Source organism: Thermobia domestica, chromosome 9 (genome assembly GCF_964235325.1).
Source record: "Thermobia domestica chromosome 9, izTheDome1.hap1.1, whole genome shotgun sequence".
Taxonomy (NCBI): domain Eukaryota; kingdom Metazoa; phylum Arthropoda; class Insecta; order Zygentoma; family Lepismatidae; genus Thermobia; species Thermobia domestica.
This window is the reverse complement of record NC_137462.1, coordinates 178,540,195-178,559,027: the sequence shown is the minus strand read 5'-3', so window position 1 is coordinate 178,559,027 and position 18,833 is coordinate 178,540,195. Positions and strand designations below refer to the sequence as shown.

Genomic DNA, 18,833 nt, shown 5'->3' with positions numbered 1-18,833 from the left:
GAGTGAAGTAAGCCCTCGACTAATAATGCAAGACAAACTGAAACAGTAAGAATGAACTTACGGACTATGAACAGAACTCACTCTATGAGCTATTGCTCGTTGTAGCTAAACTGTTTATACTTTGAATATACTTTTTTTATTATTATTTATTAGAGCATAGGTTGAGTTGTAAGTAAAACAACATTAAACTTCATGATAAAAATAAAAGAACTGATATATCATTTTCGTACACTTCATATAATCAATATACACGAGAACAAAATTGAATTCTAACCTGTATCCAAGATTATACACAACTAAAAACTTTGCTGCAATTCGAAAATTGGATAACCAGTTTAGCCAATCATTGAGATTTGATTTCTCCACTAAATAAATAATAAAATTCAAGTCATTAAAAAACTTCAAACATACTTTCGAGATGCCTCGAATCAAAAACAATTTCTTAAAACAGCAACATTTATTTTAACCATATTCAGATTAGAAATGCAAGGGCTCGAGAAAAAAAAATGTTCCTTTCCACGGCGTTTTTGCCTGAGAAATTTTGGACTTTAAAAATTTCAATTTTAATAAAAATATAACAGAACATTCCACATTTCCTCTTTCATTATAGCACGAAAAAACATTTGATTGATCTGTATATTCTGAAGAGAGAAGAAAACCAAGAATCAAAGAAAATCGATCATTCGACGTCAAATAAAAAGAACAATTTGATGCACACAGAGTGTTTTCTAGTTCTAACGCATTCTTTGTTGACCTATTAAAATTATGTTCAACGAATAAAATGTCTTAATAAAAGTTTGTTAGCAACAACTGTCCCGAAAATGGTAGGAGGCAGTTTCTATCATGGAACAAACTTAACATCTACAATTTATGAATAAACTAAAACTTCAGTTTGAGTTGATTTTAACGTGCCATTCAACAGCGAGGCTACAGGAGAAGGGACATAGATTAACGTTGAATCCTAACCACATGAGCTCCCACCGGAAATCCAACCCGGGTCTTCAATCCCAAAGGCGCGTACGCTAACCGCTTAGCCATGAAGCTCACTAGAACTTCAGTAGTGGTATTTTAGGAGTTAAAGGATATTTTATGTAGGAACATTCGTGCCGTTAAAATTTGATGGTGAGAAATCAAAATCGCAACCAAGATTCCTATTTCAAACGTATTGACATTTACTACCGCATTAAACTAATATGATTCTCAGAATGACCGTTTATGGATTTAGTTTTGTAAACTGAATTCATATTAGATTCTAATAGAATAATTCAAGCATTTAAATACATGACCCCTTATGAATGTGCATTACACAACCAGCTGCGCGAGAACAGATTAAGATCATTTGAAATGCATGGAACATTCCTTTCTGTCAGCCGAGCGCATTACGAAGGCATTAGATTCAGACCTACACCTTTTCTTATTTTTGCTAAAATAGTCCTCATACGCATTGATTAAAAATATATAGGAAACTGGAAGTCTCGACTCGACCAAATCAATATGCAATGGATAATAATCTGTTGCATATTTGCCTCGTACCTGTAGTAATTTAAATTTCACTTTAAAGTAACTGTATGTTTCTCTGTGAAATATGGTGCCCAAGCGCTGTTTTATGAAAACTTTAAAAGTTATCACAAAACTTTGTGGACTTTACAGTTGCGAAAACACTTTCTGACCTGTAAGCCATGAATTTCGGCGGCGGGGAGACCTTTATAGTAACTAGTTTCATTGCACAGTTGATAAGCCTGATCCTGAGTTCGGTTCCTGGTGCGGCTGAACGTTTAGGAACCCATTTTAAACTGTAGGTCCCGTTTTTATATAGCCGAAGTGAAAAACACACTTAAATAAATTCATTTTAAAAAATCACCCTAAAGTCTGGAGTAATAGATTCGAAATGTTTTAAAAGTTCACAGAACAAAAGACTAAGTTAAATATTTCCTCCCGTATTAATTTTAATTATCTGCTATATTCATGATAATACAAACTTAATTTTCATCGTCACAATCCTATGTTAACAATAGCATGTCTACCTTGATTAAAACTTTAGTCGGGCATCACCTACCAAATTCTGCAGGTTATAAATTTAAAAAAAAGTTCCATGTATAGATTCGAACTACTGCTCTTTGAATTGGTAGTCTGTTTTCTTACCCATTGTTTCATGTCCACTTCACTCTCATGGTTTTGTCATTGACGTCTATACAGGCAATTCCAGTCTATGCCACTACTAATTTTATCAGATTTTTCGTATCTCTTTTAAGTAGTTGTCATTTATCTTCACTATGTCTAAATGTGTTATTTACAACTTCTGTCTCTCGTAAGTGTATACTTCATGCCTTCATTGCCTCTCCCACCTAACTATAGATTTCACTGATAATTCTAATTCTTCCCACCAGTCGGTACAGAAATACTAGACTCACCATAGTGTACATTCAGTTGTTTGATTGATAGCATCTAATACTAGAATTTCAAGGATACTTTTAACATAAAACATCACTACAGCCCCACACGCCGGAGGCGACTCTGCGATGGGGGCAGGGGCTTTAAAGCCTGCTTAACCGCTACTGCCGATGTGACTTCATTCTTGCATACCTCTAAGAGCGACTGCAAATACTGAATGTTGTAAAGACGATTTTTTAATTGTAGAATCTACTACAGGAAAACAAAGGTGGTACTCAAATAATAAAATCATACAAAAGAAAAAATTAAAGAAAAAACATTTCTTAACCAAAACCCAGTTATTCATGAAAAAAAATCCACGCTGTAAGAAGACGGCTTTTCTGCATGTCTAACTGAAGCCTACATATATACCTAGGGATATATATGTTTTTTTTTTTTTTCTCTCACTTAGTAGATTCAGATAACACTTGAACATCAATGAAATCAAACTGTAAAGTTTCTCTCCTAGTGTGATATGTATTCTTGTGGTATTCACTATTAATAACATGTTTCAAAATCAATGAATTCCTCTCTGTAAGTTGAGTTCATATTTAGATTTATAATAATAATAATAATAATAAAATCAGTGAATAGATGATTTTTAGATCAGTGAATACATAATTGATCTAACATTTAGGAAGTAAAAGTAATAATTATAATCATTTAAAATATGTTGTGGATTTGCAACGCATACATTAATAATTTATTGATGTAACTCTGAATTATATAATTTATTTTCTTAGTTTGAAATATATAAAACCTCTTTCATATATATTTATCTACAAATTCCTGAAGAAATACAAACTTTGAAATTGGAGCATAACTCTTAACAGATCAAAGTAATATCCAAGTACATGTTCATTCATATTTTAACAAAATTCTCACCTTTCGAATAGGAAAATAATTTAAAACGTACTTGTATAATATACAAAAAAGAAAAAAAATGCACTATTGAACCGAGATTTGAACGTGGATCTCGAGCTAAAAATGCCAATGAGTTAACCAGTACGCTGCCCCGTCCACTCACTGAACAACCAGCCATGCATTTCATCACTCTTGAAGTCGGGGCTCAGGCATTAAGTTCGAATCCCGATGCAGTCCGTGCATCTTTTTGCGCTTTGTATATATATATATATATATATATATACTATAGAGAAATTGGTGAGATATAGAATTTACCATTTCCTCCATTTATCATATGTTATGGTCCTGTATAGCAACAAATAACACCCAATTTACTACTATTCTTGGACTCAGAATTACAGTCTGTACTGCCAAGGTCAGAACTAGCAAGAATCAATACAGAAATAAAATAAAAAAAAAGTTACATTCTGTTGCAATGAAAATGTTTAATTCGTCCTATATTATTTCTTTATGTCCTTCCTGCAAGGTTTTGATGCCAAATAAGTTACAGAAACAAGATCTGCTACATACGCCTGCTTCGTGAATTGAATACTTGCTACTAGAAATAATACGCAGCGAACATTATTCTATCAATCAACAATTTAACAAGGGCAGGTGCTATGGCTCAGTAGTAGAAAGCTCACTTCTATAGCGTGGGATCTGATTCGATCCCAATTCGTGTCAAGTGAACTTTGCGGTAGTCAAAGTGTGCATATATTTTCACCAAGTTCTCCCGTTTCTTCCCACTTTTTACGTTCCACCATTTCATTCGTTCTCATCATCACAGTCTGCTTTTGCCTCGGAGCACAATCGTGGGACGTTAGATCGAAGATTTCATTTTCAACAACTTAACGAAAAAGAGCTCCTAGTTTGATGCACTATATTGAATATCACAATATTTCAAACATTTTCCTGCTGTTCTTCAACGACTTACCGAATATACACACATTGATCGGCCTCAATATGATATATTAAACATTTGCAAGTGTGAAATTTGTTTTAAACAAGTAGTTATACAGTGCAAAAATACACGACTGCAGACCTGGATCTCCGCCTTATCGTGCCGATACGCTAAATAGTACGCTACCCAGTCTGCAGCATGGTAGGTCGGAGACCCGTGTTCGCATTTCAGTCCAGTAACGCATCTTTTCGCTCTTCGTAAAATTAAATTAAATTCACATCTATAGAGAAACTGGAGCGATAGTTTAAATTTGTCAATATAATAAATACACAGAGCTTAGAAATTAGATTTGGGAAAGTAACGGACTAAAGATATTTGCAAGACATCACATTCATTTCTCAACATGTAGGAAAATGCATCTCAATGTTCGAAATATTGCTACAAATAACAAATGACCAATTCCTCCAGAAAGTAACATATTTATTCTCCTATTATTACTATTATTATTATTATTATTTTCAATATGTCTTTCGCTAGAAATTCAATTCTTGAGAATATCAGAATAAAATACCTCCGTTTGCAACATGTCTTAAACATTTATAAATTTCGCAAAGGACACATTTTTATTCCATTTTTTTTATTTTTTTTATTAGTTGTGATCCATCAGAATTAAAATATCAAGTCTTCATGACTGCTAAATAAATAGACTGACTATACAAAGAAAAATCGGCTATACAGACAATAATAACTGATTAATTAATTCAAAATTTGCAATTATAAACGGAAAAAATGGAACTTAATTATATTGGTTCACAAACAGAATAAAAAACTACAGTTGAGTTGAATTTCAGTTTAGCGTCCCTTTCAGCAGCGAGGCTATGTGAGACGTGGACCTACTGATTAACGTGGAATCCGAACCACATGACGTGGAATCGAACCCGGGTCTCCCGCGCCAAGGCGCGTATGCTAACCGCTTAGCCAAGGAGGAGCTCAAAAGAAACTAGAGTAATTAATTTGGTTTTAAATATATATCTACCATATATCTAAGTATACCCAACAGTATTATCATCCAATATTACAGAAGTTGATTCAATGCCTGCAATATAACACCACAGTGGACGCTTTCATTCTGCAGTAAAGAGAAGTCTTAAGAAGCGAAAGGAAAACTAGAAATGCAAAGAAATCTCTAGGTTTGCGTCCCAGGAGGGTAAAGTACTGTATGTGGGTGATAAATGGAAGTGAATGAACACGAAATAAAATGGAATAAAAATGGGAGAGAAAGCTGGAGACCGTGAGGAAACTCACGGACAACATGAAATTATATGGTCTGGGATCATTACGGACCACGGACCACTAGCACCAGAAGTAAGCGCTCTACCATTACCCCAAAATGCCTCAAGAAAAATAAAGGTGTATGTTGACACGCAGAATAGAGTTACGAAGGGAACCATTTATATAATCCTTTCTTTAATTTCTTCCTTTTTAAACATTTAATCCCATCATTCAATATGTTTACTCACTTCTTTGCAAATGTAAAAATGAAAGGATTTCTTAGTTTTAGGTACAACGCTTATGCCCCATAGCCTAAAGGAAATAGATTATTAACTCAAGTGGATGACTTTGAAAGAACTGGAAAATTAGGATGTCAAAACTCCACAAACACAATGTTGTGGATTATAAACTCATCTGGACTGGGAACGAACTAGGGACACCCCGTATCAGAGATAAGCGCTCTACCACTGAGTCTACGCCCCCGTTTTCTGCAAACACATTTCGAAACACAGAATGTATTCAATGTACATAATGTTGAATACATTTGACAATTCTGATTCAACTTACAGAGAATCATACCAATTTAAAATTACAATTATATTGCACGTATTTCTTACTATGCGTTACTATTTACACTGCATTTAGAAAAGAATATCATAATTAAAGCCAGGATTATTTATGCAAAATGTTCAATTTCGTAAGCAGGAATTATTAACTTTACACATAATTACAAAAAGACATTCATAACCTCTCTTTCACATCACATCTGCTCTTAGATACGTTTAATATTTCTCCCCCATTCCGTTTGTGGTGGACCACAGAGTCTGCATGGATTTTTTTTTTTTTTTTTTTTTTTTTACATAGCGTTTTTTTTTTACTAACTCTTGCATAAGCATTCACCTTCATTAACCATCAGAAGGGCATAACATTGCATGAAACATTTTATAACGCATTGAAAGTGGTACATTGAATAAAAACTTTTAGTTCAATATTTCATGACCATTCCCTCTATGCTCAGTAATATAAGTTAACAATGATAGTGGAAGGAAAAAAAAACTCAAACAATGATAACCCTTACAAATTCATATGTTCCTCGGATTGAACGAGACTTCGTACCAGAAAGGCATAAACTATTACTAAATTAAAATATCACTCTTATGGCTGTTCTGAATACCATCTTTGCTGGTCAGAGTGCTTAATATAATTTCAATATAAACTTGAAAGCAATCAAATAATTGTATCATCATTATTAATTTTAAAAAAAAACAACAGATAATTTATGAATACTTTTACATCTTTCTCTCTCACGTGACGTATTATCTCAAACTTTACATGCACTCTTTCCCACTTTTCTTGTGCAATATTCACAGCAAGATACAATTCGCATCTTCCGTATACTTTTTCATTCATTGTAACATTAATTTAATTTTCTGTAGTTATTACAATATCTTAACTTTATGCATCACTCCATATTGCTTTACACCAATTTATATAAAAAATTGGTGCAGATTAAATTTAAGTCGGTACAAAAATAATGATCCATATGATTTCTTGAAAATAATAATAACTGTGCCTTGATACCATAATCTATTAGCGACCTTACATTATGATTTCATCCCTGCCTACCGTTAATTTCGTTACCATCAATTAGATAATGTTCTCACAACGGCGTAGGATAGGGGAAAACATTTGAAATCTAATCCGACATACACTGAATCTGCACCGAACACTGAGACGCAATACGGTAACAGATATGAAATAAGTAGATATCTATTTATTAAAGGTACCTTCACTGTATAGCCATAATGTTCCATAAAATACGGGTCAACATAAACTTAAATATACAATAACTGTCTTGAAATCATAAAGAAGCGATACTGATTGATGAACACACCCCACACATAACCCTATTAAAAAAAAAAATAAATAAATAAAAACCTTTGTCACACACACAAATCACTCGGTCCGTTGCACTTTCTCGGAAGATTTCTTAAATGTACATGCAATATCTTTAACTGCAGATATTTCTTCCTTCAGTTTCTCTGCAATTTCTGAACTTATTTCCTCTTTATCATCCGCTGTAAGAAGCTTCATAACCAAATCCTGGTACCCTAGAAGAGAAGCATAAGTTTCTTCTGGAAGATGACTTTGAAGGAACACAAGAATATTAGGCACAAAACGACCTGAGGCATGGAGCATAGTTTGGGTCACTGTTTGGAAAAGTATCAAAGTAGCAAGATGTAAAGTCAAAGCAGGATCCTGTGTTGTTGAAATCTGCTCGAGCAAAGCCTGTCTATGACTTAAAAGTAACTGTCTCTCCTTCTTTTTATCTGTTTTCTTTATAAACATATCACAAATTCCAGGCCCAATAGCTACTTCAACTGCACTCAAGAAATCTTCGATTGACGTCCCAGAGACTGATTTGTGAAGTTTCAAAAGAGCATCTTTAGCTTCATTCGGCACCTCGTTCAACATTTTCATTCTAAGCTCGGATGTTAGAGTTTTACTTTCATATTGAACCATATTTTCTTGAATAACATATAAAAAGATTTCATTCGTTATTTCAGCGCATAGAGTTTTCAGTAAGTGTCTTGTCAATAACTCCTGATGGTCTTTATTTTGAAACTGCTTAATACCTTTCTCAAAACATCGAACGTTTGATATCATTGCATTTATTTTATCTTGAAGCTCGCCATGTGTCTTTCTTCGCGACTGAGCCGAAGATGCCATGGTAGATTCGAATATCTTCTGCGCTGTATCATGGCAGGATTTATTGATCGATTTATGTATGTATGTTGCGATTTCGGACACGAATTCTTCAAAACTATCCTGTAGCGATTCATCTTCACCCAGAATTTCTTCAAGTTCAGGTATGGTGATATATTCCAATTTTAATCCAGTTTGTCTCTGGTTTTTCCCACATGAAATTACATCCTCATCGTCAACAACCTCAGACACCTTTCCCCGTGTTTTCTTCTTCGTAGACTTAGTCTTTGTTTCTCTACCCTGTGTCCCTCCGCCACTCTTACCAGCGGTCACTTTTTTCCTTCTATCTTCCTTCTTGTCGGGTTTTACATCTTCTAGGACAACGGTGTTACTTGCTTTACTTTCCACTTGCGACTGCAGAAAACTTCCCGATGCAACAGCCTGTTCGGCTTTCTTCTGTACTAATGGTTCTAATCTTTTCAGAATATTTTGAATCATTGTCTCCGTTATAATAATTGTGCTGCATAAAATATGAAATTTCTGTTGTACGTTGCTTTTTTTCCTTCTCACAACCTCCTTTAGTATCTCCTCCGCATCTTCTGGAGAAAAGACGGATGGTAAACTAGGCATAATGTCAACCCAGCTACCACCAGATAATGCTTCATCTACGGTTGCTTCTATCTGTTCTATTAATGCGTTTCCAACTGCACCGGATGACAACACCACCAGATTTTCATTTGGGAAATGTTTACTAACAAAACCATGTGGATCTGATATTCCAAGCCTTGTTAAAGCGTCATACTCCAAGTAACCGTTCTGGCGGTAAAAGCTATGAACCCATTCACTTTGCGATCTCGTGTAAATGGATGGAACAAATATACTATTCCCTACCTGCTTTCCAGTTAAACTTCCAGCGATTGTTTTACTCCCGAACAGGCTTTCTGCTATCGAGAAAAAAAGACGTTCTTCAATGTTGCATTGAGTTAAAAACACAGTTACAGGTGTTGGTTTCGTCACCGCAGTTAAAGCTCCCTGAATACAAGCTTTATTACGGGCTACAAAAGCATCAGTAAAAATTACTCTCGGGTCACTCTTATCTTGCTGACCATTAATAATTTTTCCCAGCTGTTTCTCAACGACTTGTTGAAGGAATTCACTTGGTAAATCGTACACTCTTGTAAGGTCACTAACACTAACTTGTCCATCTTGTTCTAATCTTTCATTAATTTCTTGAGCAATCCGGTTTATATATATTTCATCAATAAGTTGGCCTAAGACTAAATTACACTTAGATTCAAGACGTGAAAATTCAGCTGCTCTAGCTTCAACTTGACTTAAATCAACATTAAGAATCTGTGATAATTCAACCAAGTTAATTCGACCCCCATGCAGAAATAATTCGTCGCGTATTTCTTTTATCAGATGATTTGGAGTTACGTACTCTTTCCCGTCTGTTGTAAAGACGACATCAAGACGTTTCAATTCAAGAAGTTTCGAAATTATTTCTACACAGTTCCTCTCGGACAGTCTCTGTGCTGTACTGCTTAGTTGGGCTCTTTGAAAATCTGCTGCTAGTCTTTTAACTTCTTCCCACTCTACAGTTGTCATGTTGTTAGTTCTACGTTACTGCGATATACACCACACTTAACACACACACGGAGGACAATTTCTTCTTAACGATATAATTGATATAAGCAATTTACACAAGAAAACACGATATGAACATAATCTCGAAACATATGGAATAGTGCTAGCACTACACAGTATGTAGAATTTCATAGTAGATAGTTGTCGGCAGTTCACTTGATATTAGCCATCTACTATTAAATTTATATATTTATACCGAATAATGTAATACTTAGTGGATCCGTATATGCAATATAAATACTCAAACAACAGCGTCACTATTTTGTGTATTCTAATAGCTTTGCTTCTACTTTAATTCAATTTGAAAATATGGATTGCAGTGTTTATACTACGCTTTAATTTACTATGGTTGCCACATACCTTCCATCAGTAAGTCAAGGTTGCTAACTAAGCGATCTAAAAAATTTGATTACTTCTTTCACTGAAAATGTATGGTAGCACCTTCGCTGAAACAATTCTTCTTTGCTCCTGCGAATAATAAGGAAACACAGAATGAGACCAACCGGCACATTACGTATCGTTTTACGACAACGCAATGTCAATTCTGCGTTTTTAGTTACTGAAACAAGCATCAAAGCAGTTATAATTGAGTTTTGCTTTATTTCCATTAGTTTACGCTCTGCATGTCTAATTAAGGCTAGTATGCATAACGCTATGCGGTCTCATTCCGTAACGATTTACTCAAAATATGGCATTGAGTTTGCTATACATGTTATAATTGATTTTTGCATTTCGGCTTTATGATGCGGCACACAAATTTTCCAAGGACTAGTAGGAATGATACTGGGAAGTGTCATTATATTATCCCAATTGTCGAAAACTAAATCGCCAATTCTGTATTCACGTTAATCGTTGTGGAATGTGCTAGTTTATCTTACCCAATACTCCTTATTTCGTGTCTGTTATCTCAAAAATTAGAGAGTGTAACATAAGACAAGAATAAATGAATAAAAATAGCCATGATTATTGCCACAAACTAAAACGAAATTTTTTCTTCAATAAGCGCAAACTGCCACGGAATGCAGTCCCGCAGCGCTATGCAAATCATGTGTTAAAAATATTGGTGCAAAATACGAAGCCTAGCGCGGAATCAAGTCCAAGGGGCTACTTTCAACCGTGGCCAATGAAAAGTTGCCAACACAGTTGATCTGTGGCGATTTCTCATCAGGTGATTCTCCACGTCCAGGAAGAACAAAAACAGTGACTGTTCCGGAATGTGTGGATAAAATTCATTACATTATTCTTGAAATTTGGAGCATATCATCAAAACATGTGGCAGAGATTGCGGACATTTGTCGAAAATGCATCGGCAGTATAATTCATAACAGGGGTGCCCATCCCCCCCAAAGCTGATGGCGCACTCCCCCCCCCCCCCAAAGTGATGCCACTTTTGAGCTGGTTTCAGGTTAACGCAGGCCCTGGAAAATGTAATCGCACAAACAGAAAACTATACAAAATATTATCATTAATTCATTTATTATACATCATGTAGCAATTGAACAGCATTACTTATTAAGTGTCGTACATGGTATAAATAAGAAATAAATAAATGCTCCCAGCAGAAAATGGGTAAATTACCTACACAAAGCGATAAACCGACCAGCCCATCCTTTCATATAGCAACTTGCGCGGTACCGTACTTCATTCATAGAGTTTCTAAGCAGGGGGTAGGGGGATTCATTCTCGAGATGTAAAAAAAAAAAAAAAAAAAAAAAAAAAAATCGCATCGTGTTCCAATGTTATTCTGACGACAGCAAAATTACTTATTCGACATTAGAGTAAAATTCTTCCCCAATTTTTTTCTCGATGGCACAACTTGCGCCATTCATCCCTCCTGTGGGCGGCCCTTCTCTCTTAAAACGAACCAACCTTTCCTTTCATACGGCTACTTGCGCGGTACTTCATTCATCGAGTATCGAAGCAGGGGGTACGGGGGTTCACCCCGGAAAATTTTTGAAAATTAGCTTCTCAAAATCGTGTTTTAATGCTATTCCGACAGTAAAATTTCTAGTTCGAAAGTAGAGTAAAATCCCCCCCAAAATTTTTCTCAATGGCGCAGCTTGCGCCATACATCCCCCTTGTGGGCGGCCCTGATTCATAATGACTTCGACATGCGTATAATCTCGGCAAAAATGAGTTTCCAAAAATTTAGCAGTATATCAAAAGCCTGAGGGCATCAAGGGAGGTCATCTCCCATTTTGACTACAAAATCGACCAATTTCTGTCACGGACAGTAATCATGGATGAAATATGGTTGTACCACTACTATCCTGGAACGAAACAATAGATAATGGGGTGGTAGCACTCAAGTTGGGAATGCGGCGTAGGATCCAAACTGCGTAGGAACAAAAAATTCAGCTCAAAACCTGTTTGGATCCTACGCAGTATCGATTCTATGCAGTTTGGATCCTACGTAGTATTGATTCTACGCCGTTGCCCTGAAATAATTTGTTTGAATCACGTGCTCAAAAAAATATTTTTTTATTATCTCTTTAATTTGTTTAACCTGTTCAGCTATCAATTAGGGTTATATTCATGGACTCTTTACAACCGAAACTGCGTAGGGTCAAAACTGCGTAGGATCCACACGGCATACAACCAGGGGCGTCACTGAGAGGGGAAAGGGGGTGCATCCCCTCCCAAAGTCACCGACTTCTTAGCGAGTTGGCATTTTCTTAGTACCCAGTTGTTGTGAATTGTCAATTCTTTTACGGACTTGGCAGTTGACACAATTGAAGATTTATGTAATTAGTCTAGGTTTTTGGCTAGGTGGGGTTTCGTCCCAGATTTACCAACTGCTGAACAAGTTGGCAAATTAAAATGCCTAGTTGGCAGTTATTAGGCCTACTTAGAAGACTGTCGTCACGTTCAATTGACTTTCATGGTTTAGCATTTTGTTAGTTACCCAGTTGCTGTGAACTATCAATTCTTTTATGGACTTGGGTTGGCACAGTTGAAGGTTTATGTAATTAGACTAGTTTTGGCTAGGTGGGACTTCGTCGCCAAATCCAAAATTTGCTCAGCCTACGGTCTCGCACCTCATGAGCCTACAACCATACCGAATTTTAAATTCCTATTCCCATTTCAATCATGATACCTTATGTCTCAAGGAAACATCCATTCAAATAACATGAAGTTGTTTCCTCCTCCTTAAACTCCTTCTCATTAGACTCCCTAAAAACTGAAAATAATCACTTTTCAGAATTTTTCTGTGGGTTAGTCCCAGACATCTAAATCATGCCAAAGCTGACCATTGGGGTCGTACGCGAACTGCCCAATAATTTTGGGGGCCAAATCATATCCCATTTGAATATCATGGGAAAGATTGTTCAGTTTCCCATAAATCTCAATAGGTTTTTTTTTTTTTTTTTTTTTTTTTGTAATTTACTTGGATGATGCTATTGGAAACGTACAAGGATACCAACTTTCAAGTACTAATTCCAATTCTAAGTACCTAAAACATAAGATTGTAGGTCGAGAAAATCTTCCATAAGAATAATATGGGAAAAATTTTCTCCTCCCCATTAGACCCCTTAAAAACTGAAAATATTCGGAATTTTCTTCTGGGTTAGACCCGGAATAATACAGTGATGCGAAAGCTGACCATTGGGATCCTACTCGAATAGGGATGGGCACGAGCGAGTTGTCATTGAAACTCGACTCGATTCGAAACAGACATCTTTGAACTCGACTCGAGAACTCGGCTCGAAAAATTTCCTGTAGCTCGACTCGAATTTGATTCGAATTTCGAATAGAGTCGAGCCAAATTGAGCACAATGCTGTGTGTAGTTTCGAGTACTTTCTTCAGGTATCCTACATAGACAATATAATTATTACCAATGATACTTCCTACTACTACAAATTATTATTATTATTATTATTATTATTATTATTATTATTATTATTATTATTATTATTACACCACCGTGTATAAACATGAAAGATAGGCGATTTGTATCTCAATACTAAAAACTAGTTGACTACTGATCTTGGTAGTCGTGAAGTCTAGGAGGTAAGAACATCGTTCACTAGGTTCTGGGTTTGAGTTCCGAAGGAGCAAGTATCCAGGCTCGGACCAAAAATCGTTACAAATTAGAAGGCGCCCGCCAAACATGTTCAAAACTGCTCGGCCAGGGTTTAGGGTTTTGAACGGCTCGAAAACTTTCGTGAACAGCTGATTCACTATCGAGCCGAGTCAACAGCTCACCCAACCCAGCCGGCTCGAGCGGAAACAAACTGAGCTGATGGCTTACCTCAACCGAGCCGATAGCCCCCCTGAGCCGAGTCGGTGCCTCATCTCAACCGAACGGGCTCGATTGAACCGAGCTGAGCCGGTTAACATCACTACCGAGGTTGGACTTCTGCTTCTGCTCAAAACTTCGATCGTGCAGGTCTCAGCCACAGCCTTAGTAGTAAGAACTACAGTATATACTTATATACTGTATATACTGTTCATATTCTGTAGAGGCTGTCTCGTTATAAAAATTCATTGTCGTCTTGTTAATCGAGATGCGAGCAGTCTCCCATCTCGTGAGCAACACTAAATATATTCTATAGTACTCCTTACATTTCTCATAGCTTTCGCTTTCCAGTCTAATCAAGCAAGGATTTCAAAACGAGTGAAAACGAGCTAAACGAGCGAGCAATTTATCAAACTCGATTCGACTCGAAACTCGATCTCAAAACAGTGACTCGACTCGGAACTCGACTCGAGAAAATTTCCTTTGACTCGACTCGAAGCTCGCCTTGAATTCGCTTCGAGTCTCGAGTCGAGTCAAGTTTTAGCTCGATTCGTGCCCATTCCTATACTCGAAGTGTCCAATAATTTGGTGGCCAAAACATCTCTCTTAAGAATAACATGGGGAATATTTTCTCCTTCCCATTAGATCCCTAAAAACACAAAATATTCACTCTTCGGATTTTTCCTGTGGGTTAATCCCGGAATGCTACAATTTTTCAGTTGCCCATAAAACCTCAATAAATTTATTATTATTATTATTATTATTATTATTATTATTATTATTATTATTATTATTATTATTATTATTGATGATTTACATCTATGATGCTATCGGAAACGTACAAGGATACCGACTTTGAACTTTTAATTCCAATTCCAGGTAGCTACCTAAAACATAAGATTTTATGTCTAGAAAAACATCCATAAGAATAGAGGAGGAAATTTTCTCCTTCCCATTAGACCTTCTGAAAACCAAAAATGTTCACTTTTGGCACTTTTTTCGGCCCGTCATTTCCGGAAATGAACAAACATGCCAAATTTGAAGTTTCCACGTTAACCAGAAGTATGCGTTATTTTCTGTCAGTTCATATAGTTTTATATATTATATATTTAAACAATTTTATGGCGTTAGCGGCATCGACAGCCTAAGTTCGTCACGTTTGAATGACGTCTCTCGGCGAGCACAGGATCCGGGGAGGGAAAGGAAAGAAAGGAATGAGGAGGGGAAGCGGCGTGGGGCCTATATGTGAGGTATACCCAAGGTTACTAGAGAGAACAGGTTGCCTCTTATCCATGCTGCACTGTCATAGGCTGTTTCGGAATGACATCACCCGAGGACCCATGAAGCGCGCAAAAAAATTTGTCGTCTGCTCTTTTAACGCTTAAGAATAAGGAAGAGGGTCTTCGCGTGAGAAATCCTATACTGAATTAACGTTATATATTAAAATACTTTTTTGTTGCTTGCATGCAGAATCAAACTTAAGTGTATGTGATTTACTACAGAGAATAATGATCGAAAAATTAATTTATAATATTTGTGTTCTACGATAATATATTGTTAGAAATCTTACCTCATTGGACAAGTTTCCTGATCTTTTTCTTCCGTTTGTCCTGGGAGCTTCCGTCTCTTTTTACAAAAACCTTAACATTTTTCTGTCTTGCCAAACTATTCAAAAACTTAATTCTGGCAAATGTTTTCATTCGCACAAATGTAGTCACTATTGCAGAATCCATGTTAGCACTACTCCCACAAATAATTCCCTTCAGACATTTCATGCTATCTTTTCCCCTGCGCACTGTTCTTCCATGGTACAATGAAAACTGTTTTTCCATATCTTTACACACGAAAGCCATTCTTCAGTGGGCTGTGTGAGATGGCCATGAGACAAGTTTTGAATCCATGATGGTGAAGAGTGATGAACGGGAACATTTTTATTGTATTGTTGACTTAAATGAGGGTGTGTTTTTTGTATTTTTTTGCAAGTCAACCTGCTATATACTCCAGTCCATCTTCTTCCATTGCTGATTTTGTCTCAATATCGCACATTTCACTTAACTTAAGAACATCTTCGTCTTTGGTCATTGTCTTCAGCATTTCATCAGTATATACAACACCACATTTTTTTAAGAAATTTGCTTGAAATAAATTCTTCATTTTCGACAGTATTTGTGTTCTTGTTAGTTTCCAGTACGCCAGGATTTTTGCCTAAAATAATCATTCTAATTCTATTTAATGCATTTGAAGCTGTAGGATGATCATAGAGTCCTCCATGGGAACGAGTCTGCGAAAACATATTTTCCAAAGAGTCCTGATTTAAACGATGTGTTAGAACATACTTCATTCCCATGCTTCGAACACATGAGAGAAGATGTTTCAGGGATATAATGGACACAAGAATGGCTGTTTGAAACACTTGCATGCTCTTTTTGCCTCGACACAACATACTACTAATTGTATTATACATTTTATCTAATGCAGCATTTTGTTCTTCTAGCCGGATTCCGTATCCCTTTTTAGTTGGCAGATCTGAAGCTGATGGAACATACGTGTTCATAATATCAAACCAATCATTAACGGTTCCAATAAAATTTGCAGTGTTCTCAGCCAACTGAGGATCATCTCCAGGTTTAAAGTGATGAAGAGCTGCTGCAACAGTGTGCGACATCAATTCTGCGGCTATTCTTACATTCATCCTCTCCGTACCTTCACAATTTATGTGATTTTCAGTTAATTTATAACAAGTTTTAATTTCATGACTATCACACTGGATAAGCGCATCTACTGGGTCTTTGGTCACATAACTGCCATCAGGAAAGATGAAAACTGTATCCAGAAACCAATTCCGAATTAATTTTAATACGTGCGGTACATCTGCGAAAAAGTATATTTTTTCCTGTGTTCTTGTATTATAAGCCCAAGTTCGTTCAATGCTTAACCCGTATTCCTTCCATAAACCTTGATTAGCTCCACCCATATCGCACACACATGCTATGACTCTGTAGCCTATATCTGACAGCCCGAAGAATTAAATTGTCGAGAATACTTTTAGACATATTTTGATCAAATTTCACATAGACTAATTGTTTCCAATTTTTGAACAAACCTCTGGCCATTACAGTTTGCATTCTTGAATAAGGACCTATAATTTCATCTTTCAACTGGTCGTACTCATAAGCGCTTTTAACTTTCATCTCGTCAAACTCTAGAACTGTAAGTTTTTCAGTATCTTTATAATTTAATCCAGCTACTTTCATCATACATATAATATGTTCCAATATACCATTCTCGCTTCTCATATCGATTTTTGAAGCCCATTTCTGTAAAGTTGACAGTCCAGGTAGTGGATAGTGTAGTTTTTGTCTAAGGTATACGTACGTTTTTTTTTTTTTTTTTTGCCTAGGTACCTTAGCGTAAAGGCTACAGAAATGTCTTCATCAGTCCACCTAATACGCTTTTGTTTATTTGTTAGCATCTTAATTTGGTTATCAGTAAAAATCCCTCTCAGTCCCGATACAAGCTTCTCATGAACCACGCGAAGAGAATTATTTTTACTTCTATATTGAAGGAGTTCTTTTCGCAAATCTGAAAGTGCTGTTCTTCCTTTCTGTTGTTTCAAGTTTACTTTTTAATATTTTGTTATTCATTTTCTCCTGTAAAAGTTGATGTTTTAATTCATCTATTTGTTTTTGAAGGAAAATAGAGGAATCATCTGCTGTAGTTTCTTCTGTATTAACCATAGAAGCATATAGAGAGTCTATTTCTTCCCTGGACTGCAGTAAAGTTGCTACAACTTTTCTATTGTCTCTTATTGCTTTTCTTTCCGCGCGGTCTTCAAATTGTTTTTCTTTATGTACATCTTTAACTTACCCCAAATTAACTGAAGGTACGGCGTCCTTTTTTAGTTTCATGACGACAGGCAGCCCTAATAATTCGTTTTTTAGATCTTTTTCGAAGTCACTGAAAACAAAATGCTCCGAACACACTCTACACAAATCTGGATTCCACTTGCCATCACGCCTACAACGTTGAACCCACTGTCTTCGTAGTTCTGCATCTACGGGGAATCTAAAATATTTGACATGTTTTTAAGATCGTCTTTTTTCGTTTTCACTAAACTATGTTGCATACTGCGACAGTACACCTTGTGCCCGGCATATTAAAAACTTTTGCAAGTACTATAGAATGCAACTAATTAAAAACTAAATTTTTACATCACCACAGAAGTATATATTTAAAAATCACTTTACATTCGATGCACTAAATTCCAAATATGAATATAACAGATTCATTCCAGGAAAAACTATAATAATAATAAATAAATATAACACAACTAAAAACACTACACTGTAAAAATGAAATAACCAAGAAAATGGCCCAAGTTTTCACTAACACGAACAGCTGAAAAAAAAACCTGTTAGCTTACGATATAGAATCAAATAAAATTTCCTTTCGAACACACACACACACACACACACACACACACACACACACACACACACACACACACACACACACACACAAAGAAAGATTTGCAAAGCACTTGTCACACAATTAACATTCTCTCGCACCCCTCATGTGTCTTCAAAGCGTGGGTCTCCATGTGACGTATTTACGATCTTCACCGACTCCCTCCGAACGAAAACCGAAGTGTTTCGAGGCAACCTGTTCTCTAGTAATCTTGAGGTATACCTACCATCCCGGCATTTGCCTGATGTGAGTGAGGAAAAGCCAGG

The 18,833-nt window shown here is 36.1% G+C and overlaps 1 protein-coding gene across 1 annotated transcript; it reads right to left on the bottom strand.

The window, feature by feature from the left end:
• Positions 1-681: 681 nt before the first annotated feature.
• Positions 682-10,136, bottom strand: Ufl1 (UFM1 specific ligase 1). The gene has a single exon (XM_081725528.1). It carries the CDS (start codon positions 9,818-9,820, stop codon positions 7,463-7,465), a length of 2,358 nt encoding a protein of 785 aa, XP_081581654.1. The 5' UTR covers positions 9,821-10,136; the 3' UTR covers positions 682-7,462.
• Between the last annotated feature and the right edge of the window lie 8,697 nt (positions 10,137-18,833).